Source organism: Candoia aspera, chromosome 5 (genome assembly GCF_035149785.1).
Source record: "Candoia aspera isolate rCanAsp1 chromosome 5, rCanAsp1.hap2, whole genome shotgun sequence".
NCBI classification, from domain to species: Eukaryota; Metazoa; Chordata; class Lepidosauria; order Squamata; family Boidae; genus Candoia; species Candoia aspera.
The window spans coordinates 55723199-55742719 of NC_086157.1; the positions used below are offsets into that span (position 1 = coordinate 55723199).

The 19521-nt window shown below is 37.1% G+C and overlaps 1 protein-coding gene across 3 annotated transcripts in view; it reads left to right on the forward strand.

Moving 5' to 3' along the window:
- Positions 1-19521, forward strand: part of USP9X (ubiquitin specific peptidase 9 X-linked) — a 112590-nt gene that overhangs the window by 75854 nt on the left and 17215 nt on the right. For all 3 annotated transcript variants that reach the window (XM_063305242.1, XM_063305243.1, XM_063305241.1), the window contains 7 exons: positions 3334-3524; positions 6142-6315; positions 7024-7165; positions 7526-8276; positions 8911-9034; positions 12680-12905; positions 13451-13580. In XM_063305242.1, coding sequence (XP_063161312.1) covers positions 3334-3524; positions 6142-6315; positions 7024-7165; positions 7526-8276; positions 8911-9034; positions 12680-12905; positions 13451-13580 — 1738 coding nt within the window. The remainder of the gene's footprint in view (positions 1-3333; positions 3525-6141; positions 6316-7023; positions 7166-7525; positions 8277-8910; positions 9035-12679; positions 12906-13450; positions 13581-19521) is intronic.

Genomic DNA, 19521 nt, shown 5'->3' on the forward strand with positions numbered 1-19521 from the left:
AATGTACCCAGATGGGAGTGAAGTCAGGACTTTCAGCTGTAATTCAAGAGGTTTGACAAAAGTGGGGCACCAACCATTCAGGAAGTATAGCCAGTGGCATACACATACCCCCATCATTGGTGGCTTGTAAGTAATGGAACAAATGGCTGACAAGCAGCTGCATGTCCAGGTGTGGCCTGTTGCCTGGGTACCCCGTGACCAATCAAGCAGATAAAAGGTCTGGAGGTGGTTCTGAGTGTTACATTTGCATTTGGTAGCTGCTCACTGGAAAGCTCAACATGAAGTCCAAAGAGGTGTCCATGCAAGTGAAGGAGGCCATCATTAGGCTGAGAAAACAAAATAAACCCATCAGATAGCGAACACATTGGGAGTGGCCAATACAACAATGTGGAACATCCTGAAAAAGAAGGAATTAACTGGCAAGCTCAGCAACAGCAAAAAGCCTGGAAGACCAGGGAAGACAACTAAAGTGGATGACCGCAGCATTCTGCTCATGGTGAAGAGCAACCCTTTCACAACATCTAGCCAGGTAAAGAACGCTCTTGAGGAGGTTGGCAAGTCATTGTCAACATCTACAGTCAAGAGACGGCTTTATGAATGTAAATACAGAGACTTCACAACAAGGTGCAAACCACTGGTAACGCTCAAGAACAGAAAGGCCAGATTAGACTTTGCCAGCAAACACCTAAAAAAGCCTGCCCAGTTCTGAGTAAGATTCTTTGGACTGATGAAACCAAGATTAACTTGCACCAGAATGATGGGAAGAGAAAAGTATGGAGAAGGAAAGGAACAGCTCATGATCCAAAGCATACCACTTCATCTGTCAAACATGGTGAAGGAAGTGTTATGGCATGGGCATGTATGGCTGCCAATGGAACCGGGTCACTGGGGTTTATTGATGACCTGACTGCTGATAGAAGCAGCAGGATGAATTCTGAAGCATATAGAGCTATACTTTCTGCTCACATTCAGCCACATGCTGCCAAACTGATAGGACGCCACTTCATATTGCGGATGGATAATGACCTAAAACATACAGCAAAAGCTACCCAAGAGTTTCTCAAGGCAAAGAAGTGGGATGTTCTTCAATGGCCAATGCTTTTCACTCACTGAAGATAAGACTGAAGGCAGAAAGACCCCCAAACAAGCAGCAGCTGAAGGCAGCTGCAGTAAAGACCTGGCAAAGGGAGAAAACTCAGCATTTGGTCATGTCCATGGGTTCCAGACTTCAGGCAGTCATTGACTGCAAAGGATTTTCATCCAGTTATTAAGGCGATCCTTATGTTTGCAATGATGTCGGTTTGTTCCATTACTTATGAGCCACCAACGATGGGGGTGTGTGTATGCCACTGGCTGTACTTCCTGAATGGTTGATGCCCCACTTTTGTCAAACCCCTTGAATTACAGCTGAAAGTCCTGACTTCTCTTCCATCTGGGTGTGTTTCCTTTCAACTTCAATGTGGTGGTGTACAGAGGCCAAATGCCAAAACAGTTATCCTTGTTCCAATATTTCTGGTCCTGAGTGTATGTCTGATTACTTCCAGAGACCACTTCCAATATGGCACATACTTGAGTATAGAATCCCAAGATGTCCATAATATACACATGTTAAAAATAATACAACATAAATTGCAGTATTTCCTTTCTGAATGTATCTGTACAGACTTACAAGAAAGGGATTGCACTGCCTTTATGTCCACAATGTCTATTCACCCACCACCCCTGAGCATTTTTAAGAAGAATAACATTTTATTCCAAGGGCAAGATGGATGGATGATATTCTAGAGGTGACAGACTCGACCTTGGGGGAGCTGGGGGTGGCGACAACCGACAGGAAGCTCTGGAGCGAGCTGGTCCATGAAGTCACAAAGAGTCGGAGGCAACTGAACAAATAAACAACAACAAACGTTTTATTCATCTTACCCAGTACATGAAAAATAAGAAATAGGAATCATGGGATCAGGCTATTCTCAGTATTCTAGATATGTTTGCATCAGTCATATAAGCTGTACTTACAGCACAAAAGCCAAGATACTAAAAAGCCATAAAACAGTATGATTATTACACTTTCTTATGGGAATCTCAGTTGCCCACTTGAAGCTGGAATGCGTTTGTTGTCCTAGATAGATGAGAATTTTAATGGGGCAAATTATTTTATACATTCTTGTATTCACTCTGAACTATTAGTATTTTTTTTAACTGTTTGCACAAAAAATGTACTTGGTTATATATATGAAGCACAGAATGTATTAATCTCAGTTATTTGATTGATGAAGCCAACACTATTGGGTTAATGCCTCTGGTGGGCAACCCATTACCATGGTACAAGCCAGAAACTATGTCGAGTAGGTAGCACATTCTTTATTAGCCATTGGATAAAAATAATACATTTTGGCACACTGGGCTAATGGAAAATCTTGCTAAAAGAAGCAGTATTCACTTGGTAAGGAAATCTGTCATGAGAACAGCACCAAGAGCAGGGATTTCACTGATTAGCACTTGCATCCTGTCTACCTCCTTCAGCCCTTCTAAATTCATCAGCCTCTTCAAGATAAACAAATGGACTCACCAGTTGCACCATTAGATTGCACAGTGTTTCAAAGAGTGCTGTCACAAATTTCTAATCTGCTTTTAGGAATACTGCAGTTATATATTTGTATAATGTCAGCTACATTGATCCAGTTACCCAAAACAGTGGATGGACATGTGTGGTTGGACTATTGATGAATCCTGATCACGGGATGATGGTGTTAACAGGTCCTCCCAAAGAAAAGGAAGAAAATTCCCTAACAAGGAAAGAAGAAAAGTTTGGCCTATGCTTTAAACATTGTGATAATATAGGTTCTGTAATTGTTATAGCTAATATATAATTGGTAAGCAAAGATCAAAAGTTTAGTGTAGTGGTTAAGGTGCTGGCCTAGAAACCAGGAAACAGTGAGTTCTAGGCCTTCCTTAGGCATGAAAGCCAGCTGGAAGACTTAGGACCAGTCACTCTCTCTCAGCCCAACCCACCTCACAGGGTTATTGTGGGGAAAATAGGAGGCAGGAGTATTAGGTATGTTTCCCATCTTAAGTTGATCAAATATGTATTTAAAAAGTGGGAAATAGTAATAGTAAAAAATAATATCTGAAGTCTATTCATGAGATTGACGAGCAAACCCCTCTATACAGAACACAAAAATGGTTTTGGCTTTGCCTTCTCATCAGAAGAGACAGTTGTCCCTAGAGTATCAGGTCCATCATCCTGTGACAAAAGGGTAATTCATTATAAGTCCAGCTACCCAACTCTATTTTGCAATAGTCTTCATGTGTACATATATGATTCTTTTTAAGAGCAATGTTGACCCACGAGATGAAGTATTTGGCTATCCCCATCCGTATGAAGATAAACCAACTTTAAGTAAAACAGAAGACAGAAAAGAATACAACATAGGTGTATTAAGACATCTCCAGGTCATATTTGGTCACTTAGCAGCTTCTAGATTACAGTACTATGTGCCAAGAGGATTTTGGAAACAGTTCAGGTAAATGGGAAATTAACTTTTGTTGAAATGTCTTCTGTGGTATATTACAAGCAGCATGCACTTAATAAAACATTAAATTTAATTATATTTCTAAATTTAAAAAACTTTACATGAACCTTTTAACCTATATAGAAAGCAAGCTAAAATTGCTCAAAGAAAAACGTTATTGGGCAGTTCAGAGAAGATCTTAGTGTAGATTGTTGTATACCAAATGCAAATAAAAGCTTTGAATTCATGTGGGCTCCATCATGGTAGGAATATCCTTGACTGTGAAATGAAGTTTCTGCCTATAAGTTTAACAGAGACTTTGTCCTTTGAACATCCTAACTATGGCTGAATTCCTGTCTTTTTCACCTATTCATGGGGAAAGAAAATATCCAAGTGTTGAGTTTATAGAGGCTGATAGACATTACTGTGAGCTAATTAATTCTGACAGTTACTTGCTGCTAGCAGTTTTTCAAATTGATTGCAGAATACAGGGAATACACCATTTCCATTTAATCCAGGCTTTTATTTTATATTTAATCAGTTTTGTCTAACATATAATAAAGCAAATATGTGGAAATAAAGGTAACATAAATATGAGATAAGGGGACGCGGTGGCGCTGCAGGTTAAACCGCTGAGCTTGCTGATCGGAAGGTCGGCGGTTCGAATCCGCGTGACGGGGTGAGCTCCCGTTGCTAGTCCCAGCTCCTGCCAACCTAGCAGTTCGAAAACATGCACATGTGAGTAGATTAATAGGTACCACTTCGGCAGGCAGGTAATGGCGTTCCGTTTAGTCATGCTGGCCACATGACCATGGAAGGGTCTATGGACAAACGCCAGCTCTTCGGCTTTGAAACGGAGATGAGCACCACCCCCTAGAGTCGGACACGACTGGACTTAATGTCAAGGGAAACCTTTATCTTTACCTAAATATGAGAGCAATATAAATCAAACCAGTAATAATAGATTTACTTAAAAATTCTATTTGAAATATCACTGAGTAAAATATGCTCTCTTCTAATTCTCTTGAGAAGATTCAATCTTATGTTCAAGGTTAGAAGATACCTCAACTTTATTTTTATTTATTTATTTATTTATCCAATTTATATGGCTGCCCATCTCAGCGAGTGACTCTGGGTGACAAACAGAATTAAAATAGAATAAAAACAAGAACAAGCATTATAAAAATTATAAAAACAGGCAGTCAAGAAACAACAACCCAAATCACTAACACAACCAAGAAATGGGTCCCTGCACACACTCAGAGCCCCAGGCCAGGGCACAGAATCAGGTCTTCAGGGCTGTACAAAAGGCCAACAGGGTTGGGGCCATCCTGATCTCCAGAGGAAGAATGTTCCATAAGGAGGGTGCTATATCACAAAAAGCACATCTTCTAGGCCCTGCGAACTGTCATTCTTTGGCCAACGAGACCCAAAACATGCCTATCTGCCTGACTGGATTGGATGGGTAGAAACAATTGGAGAGGGATGGTCCCTCAAGTAACCCGGTCATAACCATGAAGGGCTTTAAAGGTGACAACCAGCAGCTTAAATGGCACCTGGAAGCACACTGGCAACAAGTGCAGCTCACAGAGTAGTGGTGGTACATGTACTGTGTAAACAGCGCCATTTATTTTATTTTTATTTTATTTTATTTTATTTCTCAAATTTTTACTACCGCCCATCTACCCCCAAAGAAGGACTCTGAGCAATTTAGTACCCGTGCTGCTACATTCTGCACCAGTTGCAGCTTCCAAATACTCTTCAAGGGCAGCCCCATGTAGAGCACATTGCAGTAACCCAGACGAAAGGTTAATTTACCTGTTTGGACAGAGTTACTTCAGCCAGATATCCCCCTTTAAGGGTAATAAATGAGCAAATTCATGTCAGACATTGTAGTTAATAAGGATCCACCATTCCTTATCTGTTAGATCATTCTGAAGCTTAGCAAAGAGGATATGTTGATCCATAACTACTTCTATTCATTCCCATGCAATCTCAGATTCTCATGTCCAGGCAAACAGTGATGGTTCTGTATGTTATGGGAAAAGGGGCAGGATCTTAAGGTTATACCTTTGTACATATGATTTAACTTACATACATCATTGATTTTCATTTCAGGTTCACTGTAGAGGAAGAAGCTTAGAATGCCAGATGAGGAAAGGCTTATTTTGTTTTTAATGGAAAAATCTTTTAATTTTTCTCTTTTGAAACATTTAAAAATTGGTAGCTATAGCAGGAATGGAGCTTTCACCATATCCATCTTTTCTTCCTAGAATGTGTCTAGAAACATTAGCCTTTGACATCTAGCATGGACACACTAGCATTTTTATCGAGGTATCCTAGGAAGGGGGAAAAAAAGGATGAAGTCATGAGCACCACTCTACGTCCATCTCCTAAATTATTTTAGGGACCGCATTATCCCATAAATGAAGAGGTTGATTGGGTGGTGACAGTGATTTAGTCCTCCTTGTAAATAAATCAGTATATAATTTGAAGATTGTTACGTACCTCTAACATGCATCTTTTAACAGAAATGTATATGAAGTTGAGATAAACAATTATCTTTATTTCCATGCCATTTAATTTGCCCCAAATCTGGTTTTATTACCAAAAATCTTTTTTTTTCTAGACTCTGGGGTGAACCTGTAAATCTGCGGGAACAGCATGATGCCTTAGAATTTTTTAATTCTTTGGTGGATAGTCTAGATGAAGCTTTAAAAGCCTTAGGTCACCCAGCAATGTTAAGTAAAGTTTTGGGAGGATCCTTTGCTGATCAGAAGATCTGTCAAGGTTGCCCACATAGGTATGTGTTTAGTTATCTAACATGACATTGAATATTATTGTATAAATATACAGTATATATACTTCCAGTATTAGCATTCTTAATGATGATTTGAAAAGTGATGATATATAAATATTTCACTCTGTAACTTTATCAAAATTTTAGAATGTTTTAATTCCTTGAATTTGCTTTTTTATGTGTGTTCTATACTACTTACCATTTGAGGGTTAGTCCAGATCCAGTGGTTGACTTTGTTGATACCTTACTCATGCATCTTAAATGGCAATACAGGCAAGAAGCCTTTACAGCTACCCTTCTCTGGCACTGATATTGAAAAGCTATATGTACGGTAATAGTTTTTCCTTGAGCTTCCTTGTTTCTAATTAAGAAACAAAATGAAGCTTGTTGCTGTCTTGTTTGTATCAGATAGAATAAGTTGTGTTTATTTGCTCTTCCGTTTTCATTTGTTAATAAATGTAACATTTTTTTCAACTTTCATTAACATTTCTACATAAAGAGGATAACACAGCAAGGTTGCCATTTATCCAGTGGGCAACTTCTGATTTATAATTGCAATTGTCAGTCTAAATTGTTCTACCTAAGTACATATTTTAAGTTCTCAGTAGACATTTTTATACAATTCATAAAGCTATTAATGTTGCTTGATGGTAAAAGATACTTATACAATAATTCATTCAGCAAACTTAAACTATTTTGCTATTGTTATAGGTACGAATGTGAAGAATCCTTTACAACACTGAATGTAGATATAAGAAATCACCAAAATCTACTTGACTCCTTAGAACAATATGTCAAAGGAGACTTACTGGAAGGTGCAAATGCATATCACTGTGAAAAATGCAACAAGAAGGTAATTTTGGCATGCCTTAAGAAAACACTCTAAACCTGTTTGAGTTCAGCAGCAGCTGACATAGGTCAGTAAGACAACAGTTGAGATGTTTTATTTTGTAAGAGAATTGAGAGCTCCTATTCATCATATTTTAGTCAGAATTCAAGAATATTTCTTAGAATGATGGTGGCCAAGATCTCCATTTTTTTTTTAAATTACAAAGGGTGGTACATATCATGATTTTAGAGCTGTATGGCCATCACTTCCTTATGAGACCAGAGAATTGATTATAGCATTTTGGTCGGGAAGAATGGCTATAGTTTTACTTAGAATTTGCTACTTTTAATAATTCAAAGAAATAAGTATGTGTTTATATCTCAGGTTGATACAGTGAAACGCTTGCTGATTAAAAAACTGCCTCCAGTTCTTGCCATCCAGCTAAAACGATTTGACTATGACTGGGAAAGGGAATGTGCAATCAAGTTCAATGATTACTTTGAGTTTCCACGTGAGTTGGATATGGAACCTTATACTGTGGCAGGAGTAGCTAAGTTGGAAGGGGATGATGTAAACCCTGAAAACCAGCTAATACAGAATGAACAATCAGAAAATGAACATGCTGGAAGTACAAAATACAGACTAGTGGGCGTATTGGTGCACAGTGGTCAGGCCAGTGGCGGACATTACTACTCGTACATCATTCAAAGAAATGGAGGAGATGGTGAGAAAAACAGATGGTATAAATTTGATGATGGCGATGTAACTGAATGCAAAATGGATGATGATGAAGAAATGAAAAATCAGTGTTTTGGTGGAGAGTACATGGGAGAAGTATTTGATCATATGATGAAACGGATGTCCTACAGACGTCAGAAGAGGTGGTGGAATGCTTACATTCTTTTTTATGAACGTATGGACACAGTAGAGAAAGACAATGAACTTATAAAATATATTTCAGAACTTGCAATGACCACTAAACCCCATCAGATTAAAATGCCATCTGCCATTGAACGGAGTGTACGAAAACAAAATGTACAGTTCATGCATAACCGAATGCAGTACAGCCTGGAATATTTTCAGTTTGTAAAAAAATTACTGACATGTAACAGTGTCTACCTAAATCCTCCTCCAGGTAAGTTTTTGAATATTCCTAATGAAAATGAATCACACACTTATGTAAAAGTAGAAGGTATTTAACATTTTTCAGACTTCTGGATTTCATTTTTAACGTTTTCAGTATACCAGACAAATTTTCCCCTGAGATTAATCTTAAAATGTTTACTAAATTACTTTTCAATACTGTATGGATATTTTTCTTATTATTGTTACCTTCTGTGTCCATCGTGAAGACAAAAAGCCTTCAATATATACAAAAATAAGGTGCATAAGTGTACTTAGAGAGCCAGTTTGGTGTAGTTATTAAGGCATCAGGCTAGAAACTGGAAGACCATGAGTTCTAGTCCTGCCTTAGACATGAAACCAACTTGGTGACATTGGGCCAGTCACTCTCAGTCCTAGGAAGGAGGCAATGGCAAATCACGTCTGAAAAACCTTGCCAAGAAAACTGCAGGGAGTTCCAAGCAGTTGCCAGAAGTCAAAACTGACTTGAATGCAAACACAAAGTGTACTTAAGATGTCAGGCTGTATTGCTGAAAAAAAGTGTTAAATTCTTGAAGTAGATTGATTTAGAACAATTTTTAGTCAGGTGACTTTTCAGATTTCAATACTTATAAACTCAATTACAACATTCTACATTTTCTTTTTAGGACAAGATCATCTACTACCTGAAGCAGAAGAAATTACAATGATAAGTGTTCAGCTTGCTGCTAGGTTTCTGTTTACCACAGGATTTCACACAAAGAAAATAGTTCGTGGACCTGCCAGTGATTGGTAAATTTTGACTTTAAGAGTATTCATTAGTCATACCTTCAGTATTTTTAGTGTACTGCTCATATGGTAGTATTTTAATTAGTCAGAAACAAATACCATTATGGTGAAATGGAAAGGTGTGTTGCATTTGCTTGCAATTTGTTTTTGTTTTTTTTTAGAAATACAAAATATGCCCTACTTTTGAGACAGTAACACAAGGTACATATTTAAACATAATTGAGATTAGCATATTAGTATTGACAGTAAAACCAAAACATTTCTAAAGTTAGGGTTAACATATTTTTTCAAATCATGCATAATATTAAATATCAAGGTTTTTTTCCATCCTTCTTTCCAGGACCTCTTGGTATTTTCCATATTTTATCCAACTTTGTTTTTACGGCAGCCCTGTCACTCTGAGATACACTAATACAGTAGACTTTGAGTTACCTAGTGGCCTTTATGGCTAATTGTGATAGGAACATGAATATTTCTGTCCATTACACAGAAGCACCTATCAGATATGTGTTCTGCATCATATAGCAACAATTTCTGGAGTTTTAGAGAGCATGGCTGACATATGCCTCTTCTTGAGTAGCTAGAACACATGCTATTTACGTATTTCTGGTGGTGGGATAAATGCTCTTTATTATTTGGGCTGATGGCTAGTAGTAATATTGAGAATATTCTCTTGCTTTGAAGTTTGTTTGGCATGGCTAGTCTTTCTTTTCACAATTGCACTTACTAATTCAGGAGCCCTTGTTAGAGAGTATGTTCCTGAGCATTCGCAGAGAGCTAAAAAAAAATAGCGACTGAATAGCAACGGGTGCCATTCAAACAGAAAAATACTCATAATATAGTTGCCTTGGATGCATAGTATAATTGCAGCCCAGCTATCGTTGAACGCTAACAGACTTTAATTATACTTGAAATAAAAGGTAGATTAATTAAGAAATAGAATAGAAAGAAATGAGGCTTTGCTATTCTATAAATTACATCTTGAGAAGAGAGAGAGGAATTTTCCTAGTCTCTGACACACACAAATTCATTATACTAACAATAGGCCAAGTGAGAAACAGATACTTGGACAGTGTGTAAAGAACTTTCACTTTATCTGTCTTTCACCATTTGCCTTAGTGAGCAAAGCGCTCATAGGTACAGAGAGAGATGAAGCAGTCTTCAATACCCCTCAAAGCATCTGGAACCGATCTCAGAGTGATGGCTTTATCAGCACATTGTCTCTCATTTGTTCGTGGGACAATTCTGGACACTGACAAGTCCTTGCCTTTGTACATTTCTGCATAGTGCCATTTGGTGTCAATATGCTTTACTCTTGAATTAATCTTTTCTTTTTGTGATAACTATACAGTCTATTTTCTTCAAGCATTTCTAAAGGCTTGGGTTCAGTAACTGCAAAATCCTCTAGCAATTTGTAAATCTGTATGGCTCGACAACTAGTTTTACACAGCCTCAGTGGAGGACAGTGACACAGCGGCTTACTCCTTGCTGGCCCACCTGATTGCTTCATCAGCCTAGAAGAACAAGTATTTTGTGGTCAGCTTTATCGTCAGCCCAGTCTTCATGCATGTATCCAGGGTTCAGGGTTGCTGCTTGCTGGCAGCTTCAGCTTTAAGACAGTAGTACCCTTGAGGTATGGGCCCAGACTCTCAACTGGAGTCTAGTCACTTGGGATGGCACATTTACTTTCTGCATAGGACTTGCACAGCTTTGTCAACTCTTTATTGCTTTTCCTGTGGCAGGGGAGTTTCACAAGCTGTTAGGTGTTAAGAGTCTCTCTCTCTCTCTTCCTTTGCTGCTGCTGCTTTCCATTTCTTGGCTTCATGAATTGGCAGCTTTTTGGTATCTCCCCCAGTCTCTTGCTCCTTCACACCTTTCCTCTTGGCCATAAATGAGAGCTATACTACAGGGTTGTTCCTTCTCTGTGGGTGCCTTAACTATGGCTCCCTCCATGGGGAATGCCAGATTATTTTTACCCACCTTATTCTGAATAAATTAACTGGAAAAGAGCATGCTTTCTATTTGTTGCTTCTCCTGTCTGACTATTGTTTGATTATATCTTTCCAGTTTGTCCAGTTCTGTGCCTCTATCCACTTCTCCCTGCATCTGAAAAATTGTATTAGTTTCTTTTAATTTTTAGCCTCATTTTTTATTTGTATCTGTTTTATCTCTATTTGACTGCTGGGCTGATAGCCATAATAAAGGATTGATTCAGATTTGGCTGTTGAAATAGCTTTTCCTACATATTTTTGATCTAGCCTGTGTCAACCAGCATATACACATCCACTAGAGAAAATTCTTTTTGTTAGTCCATTTTATTCTGTGTAAAGGACCAGGTTTCTTATGAATAGTCCCATTTACCTTTAAATAATCAGACATCTGTGTTCATAAATTCTCATTATCAAAATATAAAATCTGTGCTTTCTTCCAAATTTCTTTTCTACATAAACCACAAATTGTCTGAATCTGCTGAACTTGTTATTCTTGTTATTTCTCAGATGTAAACAGTAAAAATGAGATGATTCATTAAAAATATTACATTTTATGCTTTTTAATCTGGGTCATAATAAACTTGGGTGCAAAGTATAGGCTTAGCCCAACTATCAGTGAATGCTGATATTTATTACATTTGAAGTAAAAGGTATGTTTATTAAGAAATATATAGAATATGGAAGCTGTATTTCTGTCTAAACAACATTGAGAGAAAGAGTGAGTGTGTGCATGCATAGAATTTCCCTTATCTCCTAGACCCAGAGACTCATTTTATTAACATGCCAGATGAGAGACAGACTGGATGACAGTGTATAAAGAATCTTTCCCTTATCTGTCTCTTGCCATTTGCTCTAGTGGCTCATAGATGTAAACAACAGAACAAACATTTTAATTACTACATGCCTCCAACAGGGTGCAGTCAAACCTTTGTAACAATTAACAAAGAACTCAGTAATTAAAATTACACAAAAAGAATAAAATCAATATATATCATAATATATGTAAAGTCATAGTGAAAATGATACTACATACAGTAGTGATGAACGTACCTAGCATATAACTTTACTAATACAGCAAAGAGATGATGCAATAATCTGACATGATAGTAAGAAGAATTTGCCATCATTAATGGACATGATCATCTTGAATATTACCTGCTTCAAAATAGACATAAACTGCCTCTCATTTGAACAGCTATATCTGGTGATAGCCAGCCTTTTTAATTATATAGTTTGAAACATGTGGCTGTTTTGAATTTGGTTCTACCTGTGCCATTAGAGCTTCTGGCTTTGATTTCTTATCTTAAAACAGATAGAACAATAACCATAATTAATGCAAGCAAGAGTTTGAAGACGGTTAACAAAACTGTTTAAGTAGGAATCCTGGTTATTGCTAAGCATAGTTAGCAATGTGGATGTAGCACTTAAGGAAACAGAAAAGAAGCAGAGGAAATTTGGAGGATTTGAGGACAAGAAACAGGAAATCTCCCAGCTGTCTTACAGTCAAGCAAGACTATGAATTTGAAACCTTGCTATAATGATAATGCTATATCCTTGCTTATATTTAGTATACTTTTATTACTAGCATGCTAACTATATTTCATATATATAGTTCAGTATTCTGGAAATGTGATGCTTGTAATAAATATTTTTTCAGGTATGATGCTTTGTGCATTCTCCTTCGTCACAGCAAGAATGTACGTTTTTGGTTTGCACACAATGTCCTTTTCAATGTTTCAAATCGCTTCTCTGAATATCTTTTGGAATGCCCTAGTGCTGAAGTAAGAGGAGCATTTGCAAAATTGATAGTATTTATTGCACATTTTTCATTACAAGATGGACCATGTCCTTCACCCTTTGCTTCACCTGGACCTTCTAGTCAGGTATGCTCATCCTGCAACCAAAATACAGTTATGAAAGAGCTAGTTTATATACAATGGTATAATAATCTGTTTTGATATAAAGACAGTTAACTACTTACGAATTCATGTTGGTCTATATGCAGTGGCTTATATTAACTTCCTGAATATTACTGGCTTGGGTGATACCAGCTTCATATTTAGCTGATTTAACCTGGAGAGGAAGAGATAAGCAGTAAGTTGTTGTTATGGGGAAAACAGGCAGGAGTATTAGATTCGCTGCCTTGAATTGACGATATATATATATATATTTTAAAGGTGGGATATTATTATTATTATTATTACTATTACTATTATTATTGTTGTTTCTCTATGTTATATGCGTATGCATAGACTAGACTAGATCTTCACAGCAGCATAATATAGTTAACCATTCAGTTTCATTACATTCTGATTTGAGGTTTGTTTCAAGTCCAGTTAGTCCCTTAAAAAGGCTTAATGAAACTGTAATTTATGTTCTAGTATATTTAGCCTGTAAATAAAAAATTAACATGCTTCATTTTTTATAGGCATATGACAATTTAAGTTTGAGTGACCATTTGTTAAGAGCAGTACTGAATCTTCTTAGAAGGGAAGTGTCTGAGCATGGGCGTCATTTGCAGCAATATTTCAACTTGTTTGTGATGTATGCCAACTTAGGTAATTTTCTGTTTCTTTCTAAAATCAATTAAGGTAAATGTTCAGATAACTTCATATGCTTATGTCTTATTCCCTGTTTTCTTTCTCTTTGAAATAACCTAATTTCATCTAAAAGTTCATGCCAAATATTTATATGGCCCATTGGGTGTTGCCGAAACTTTTTTGTTTGTTTGTTTACAGTCAAGGCAGTAGTTTTTAAATTATGTTCTGGAAATTCCCTTCAATTCTTCAATGAAAAAAATCAACAATAATGGGGAGGCTTCTCTGGAAGATGTGTAACCAATATACCCTTGAATCCATGGCTAGAGGGAAACATGTATTAAATGTCTTCCATATGTTAAAGGTGGGATAAAAAGATCTGGCAGGGTTGGTGCGCTCCAGGTTCCATCGATTAAATAATGCCACTTATTGGGACCCCAGAAGCACACCTTCTCTGTAGCAGCACCTCCCATCTGGTATTAAGTCCCCCCCCCCCAATTCAAATGGCTCCCACCCTCCTAGGATTTTGAAGGGCCTTAAAGACTGGTTCTTTGCCCAGGCCTTTGGAGAAGATGATTGATGCCCCTTTCTGTTCCTCTCTGGTGGTGTTGTCCATTTGTCTTGTGCTGTTTTTATGTTTTCTATATTGTTCTTTGTTTTTTAAATGTTTTAACAATTGTAATCTGCCCAGAGTCACTGGGAGTCAGATAGCATATACCTTTAATTTATTATTATTATTATTATTATTATTTAAAAAATTATGCAAGCATATGTGAAATGCAAAAAAAGTGTTAACTGGGTACTTCCTTATAATGAAGGCAGGGCAGAAAACTTAGCAAACTTGGAGAGAAAGGAGTGAAGAGAAAAACAATCACCAGAATAGAAAGAGAAATAGGATAAGGAAAGAATTAGTTTATAGAAAAGAGACACACAGATGTGAAAAAGTAAACTCCTTTTGTAAGTAGGCACAGAGTTCTGTATCTCTAAACAGAAATAACTTGTATAACACACTATGTTCATACCATGTTATTAATAAAGTTTTAATTGCTAAACAATTGATTCAGTAAAAGAGAAAAGCATATAATATAATCACACAAGATACTAAGCTACAGAAAAATACAAGGGAGAAGTATAAGAACTCTTTAATTAAATTAAAAATCTTAAAGTGGTAGTGAGATTTTATATTAATGCTCAGAATAAATTTTGAAGATACTATGCCACTTCTGATCAAATAAACCTGGTTTTGCCAGAGGATACACAAAATTCTAAGAGTACAGTTCTGTGCATTAACTGCTTGTATTTAAATTGGTATATGTTACCACAACTGGTATGTCATTTGGTTCTTCATTTTGATCTCTGCATCACATTTTGGGGGTTTCATGCATAAGCAGAAGTCATATTGGGAACCTTCTGTAACTTCAGAGACTTTTTGTGGGAAATCTACCATACTGTATATTCCCAGATAATGCTAGAACTGCCCTGAAACAACGAATCTGGAATATAGATCTCCAAACAAATTTAAGTAAGGTGCTGCACCCCAATATCTGTCATTTTTTTCCAGAAGGGTTCATTCCAGCTTGTTATCTATCATCTATCACAATTTTGAAATTTCATAAAGCTTTCACTTTAGCCAGGCTGGACACACTGTCCTCAGCAGTCCTTTTTGGACGTTTTAAGGGTACTCCTGTGCACCTTCGACTATGTCCATGTGGTGACAGTTCAGCAGAAACCCTAAGCCATATGTTGTTATATTGTTTCCTATATAAAGATTCTAGACAGATCCTTATATATCCATTATTGAAGAAATTTCCAGGCAGGGAAAGTGACTTCTATCTAATGTTACTTCTTTCGGACAAGGACCCAAAAATATCTTACCAGGTTGCCCAGTTTTGTGCTACCATCTGCACAATACGCTGCACCATCACTTAGATTTTGAATTTCTTAACATAGTATTTTATTTCAATTCATTTTAGTATTTTCATTCTTAATTAATTTTGGATTGTAGTATATTAATTGCTTTTGTTTATATATATATATATATATATATATATATATATATATATATATATTTATTTATATATATATATTTTAATGTAAGATTGTTACTATTGTGTAGTTTTATTGTGTCTGGCCTTAGGGCTGTAATAAACGTGATGATGATGATGTATATTCCTAGATGTACAACTCCTGCTTTCCCCTCAGTTTCAAACACCACAGTAGTCCCACTGGTAGGAACTAAATGAGGGCAGTGGTGAAGATTCCAGATCTTCTTTTTTTCTCTGTCATTCTAGTACTGACTTTTAATTTTATATTTTTGTTTAATCACACATTTAAAAACAAAAGGGAAGAAAGGATCTGAGACGAATAGTATAGAGCAGAGGAGCATGGAGTTTATCTTGGACCTTCCCAGTAGTAAACTATTTTCCTAAGACAGGCATTTGCTTTATCTCTTTTCGGGGGGAGATTTCCATACTACGGGTTGCTATATCTATTGCCAAAAATGTACTAAACAGACTCACTGAAACTGGTTGTTCTGGCCTCATGCATACCTCTGGGGAAAATGTTGCTGCCTGTGGGACCCACAGCTTCTGCATCAAGTGCATTTGGTTTGGTGTTTGCTCCCAATTGCCTCCAATTACAATCTGATTATCAGGTTTGGTGCTGCTTCTGAACCATCAGCTTCAGCAGCACTAATGACTTGTGATTCTCAGTCTTGTAGCAATACTTACCAATCAGTGCCAAGTCACTGTATGGACATTTCTCTGCCCAGAGATAAATAGAATGGGAAGAGACAAATTTTTTTCAGATTAGGATCTGAGGTACCAAAGCTTGAAGTTAGTTAACTAGTCTCTCGGCCCTAGGAAGGAGGCAATGGCAAACCACTTCTGGAAAATCTTGCCAAGAAAACTGCAGGGACTAGTCCAGGGAGTTGCCAGGAGTCAACAACTTACTCCAAGATACAAAATAAATATTCTGTATGGTCAGTAGTTTTCCCTCACAATAACCGAAGGCTTATGGACTTAACTAAAAAGATAAGATGAGGGATTCTTCTCTGCCTCATGGCATAATATTCTACATCTTTCCTCTTGATACTCTCGCAGGCAGTCCCCATGGGACGGACAGCAACTTCATCAATCCCTAGTATGCTTTGCCTCCCCCATATCTCATTATTCATATATCAACTGGTATCAGTCTCAATATGACAACAATCAATACTGTTTTTTCCACTGATGTTCAGGGGTTGGAATTGTTTGCTTTCCAATTGAAGAAAGTTAGTCAAAGGAATTTTCCCTTCAGAAGATATATTCAGCTGTTGTTCCCCATGTTTGTCATTTTAGTTTAATACATCCTTGTTAAGTATCTTTTTTTCTTCCATTTGAATTGAAACAATATGCAGTTTCCAGATACCCATAGGTTATTACTACAATTGTGAACAAGAGTCATACTCCCTTTGGCAGGATCAAACTTGGCTGAAGTTTCTCAGGCTTTTGATGTAGCACAGCTAAAAATAAATAATGTACTTTCACCTCAGAATTGAAGCCATTTCCGATAGTGGATTGCCTCTGTCAGTCACAGTAGCTGTCTCACCTTTATGCTTACCACAGTCTTCCTACTGCAAGTATTGATAATGATTCCAACTTTGATAATGTAGAGACCAGTCTCACTGATGTTTATTTTAACAAGCACGGCTACCAACCTGGCCTGCTCTCCAGAAACAATTGTCTAAGATTAATTGGTAGGGTCTCTATTGGAAAGCTGTTGTTCTTGTCTTAAGCATTTGCTACAGATGAGTTTGACAAGTGCAGCAGATGCTAACACCTGTCAAGGATCCTATTTTCCAGCTAGTAGACTTTGATGCTTAAACCCATTTTGCTTATTGTCCTCTGTGCCATTTAGTACTAATCCTGTGGAAAATTTATAAAAGCTTCAACAGCAAGATTGCAAGTTTTTGTTTTAACACTTCACTGCCACTTAACTTGCAGATTAACTGAATGAAGGCTACAGAAAATTCTGAGCCCACATAACACCAAAGAGTAAAGGAGCAAAAACTTACGTTGGACAAAGGGGAGTTTATTATAGCACTGCCATTCAGTTCAAGATAGCTAAGCATCAAGCTGCCTAGTGTTGCTTCAACTCTTCCATTTTTTTCTCCACAGCCCCCACATGACAAGAAGGAAATAGCAGGTGTTGGCTGCTAAGTAGGACAGTAGGCTGTTAAAATTAACAGATCAGCAAAATGAAGCTTCTTTTTTTATATAATTGTTATTAAAGCTTTTAAACCAGAAGATAAACACTAGTACAAACTAATATAAAGTAAGAAGGAAAAAGGGGAAAGAAAGAAAACAAAAAGCAGAAAGTACAAGAAAAAAATGTTAATAGAAAAATAGGGAAAAAATGTATAAGGAACTGGCTTCTGATATTTTTCACAGCAGTTATTAATACAATATATTTTAACCACTCCTCTAACAGTACATCATATTACTCTTCTTTCTATAATCTGTCTAATTATCAAAACCATAAATCACAAGTTCTTTTTTTTTTTCATTTTTATGCAAAAAATCCGTAAGAGGCTTCCAGTCATCAATAAATGTAGATAGTGTCTTTTCTCTAATCAAAGGAGCAAAATGAAACTTCATTAGAGAGTTGAGCTTTAAAAATATCCTGGGCTTTTATGCTGCAGAGTTCTCCCAAGAAATGCAGAAGTGCTACTTCTTGAAGTGGTGGACCTCTTCTGTCTTAAGACGGTTGGTATTATGGGCAGAAGACGGAAGGAAGGAAGGAGACATGGAGACTATAGCGTCTTAAATTAGTAGGAATCCAGTTGCTCAGCAGGCTTATCTTCAATACCATCCTTGATCTCATGGGTGCAATTTGACTTAAGTGGTTTCATTCATCTCCATCTTCCTATGATAGGCAGTATTCTGCTCATACCACTAGATTGTTGATGACTTCATCCAGGTCTTACTCTTTCTATAAATGGGAACAACTGCTTAGATATCTTTGACTTGAATACCACTCACCAGGAAGACTGCTTTGGTTCTTATGTTGCTTATCTGGAAACCTGAGAGATTATTACAACAGTTTTATAGATGCTCAATTGTAAGTTTGGGGTATACCAAGTTTCTTGTGACACCATCTACTGGTCATATCCTGTGGATGAGGTTTGGACATTTTTATCCAAAGAATAGAGTACTGAGGGTTTTTGTTTTTGTTTTTGACTATCAATATTTTTCCTGTTCCAAAAAGGGTGAAGACATGTATCCCATTCTGGGTACTCAGGTACATTTGTCTTCAGAACATCCAGTTTCTCCTTCACTGAGTGGACTGGTTCACTTCCACAGATTTAAAAGATGTTTATTTATTTCAGAAGTTATATAGTATAACTTTCCCCAGATATGTTTGGGGTCCTGTACTAAGCATAGTAGAGTTTGTAGCAGAAGACATGTGTTACCAAGTATTGCTGAGATGTATTTCTTCACCATAGGGCAAGATTCTATATATGTTGGGGTGGTGGGAGAGGCTTACTTGCAATTTTCAAATTGGGAAAACAGGCAATCTTTGAAAGATGGATAGCAGTACCATCCCAAACTACAGTCTGTCTACCACATAGCATGTTTTCTATAAACTAGTCATCTTAACACAGATTGCACAGATTCTAGACATTTCACAACAAACTTCCTTGCTTTTGCTGCTAGGTACATGCAGTTTAAATTACTTTTCAGCTTTAGATTTCTCTTAATCCCTAAGGCTTTGATTTATCTTTCCATAAAGTATCTTGAGAAAGCATCAGGAAAGCGGCATCCCCCCAAAGGGTCAGACATGACTCAGTGCTTGCATAGGGGACCATTCACCTTTCAAAGTATCTTGATGTCAGTTTCTGTGATGCATGATAATGGACTGAGCTAATGATGCTGCTGGAATCTTGTTCTGATAAAAATAATAATAATAAAGTCTTCCTCTT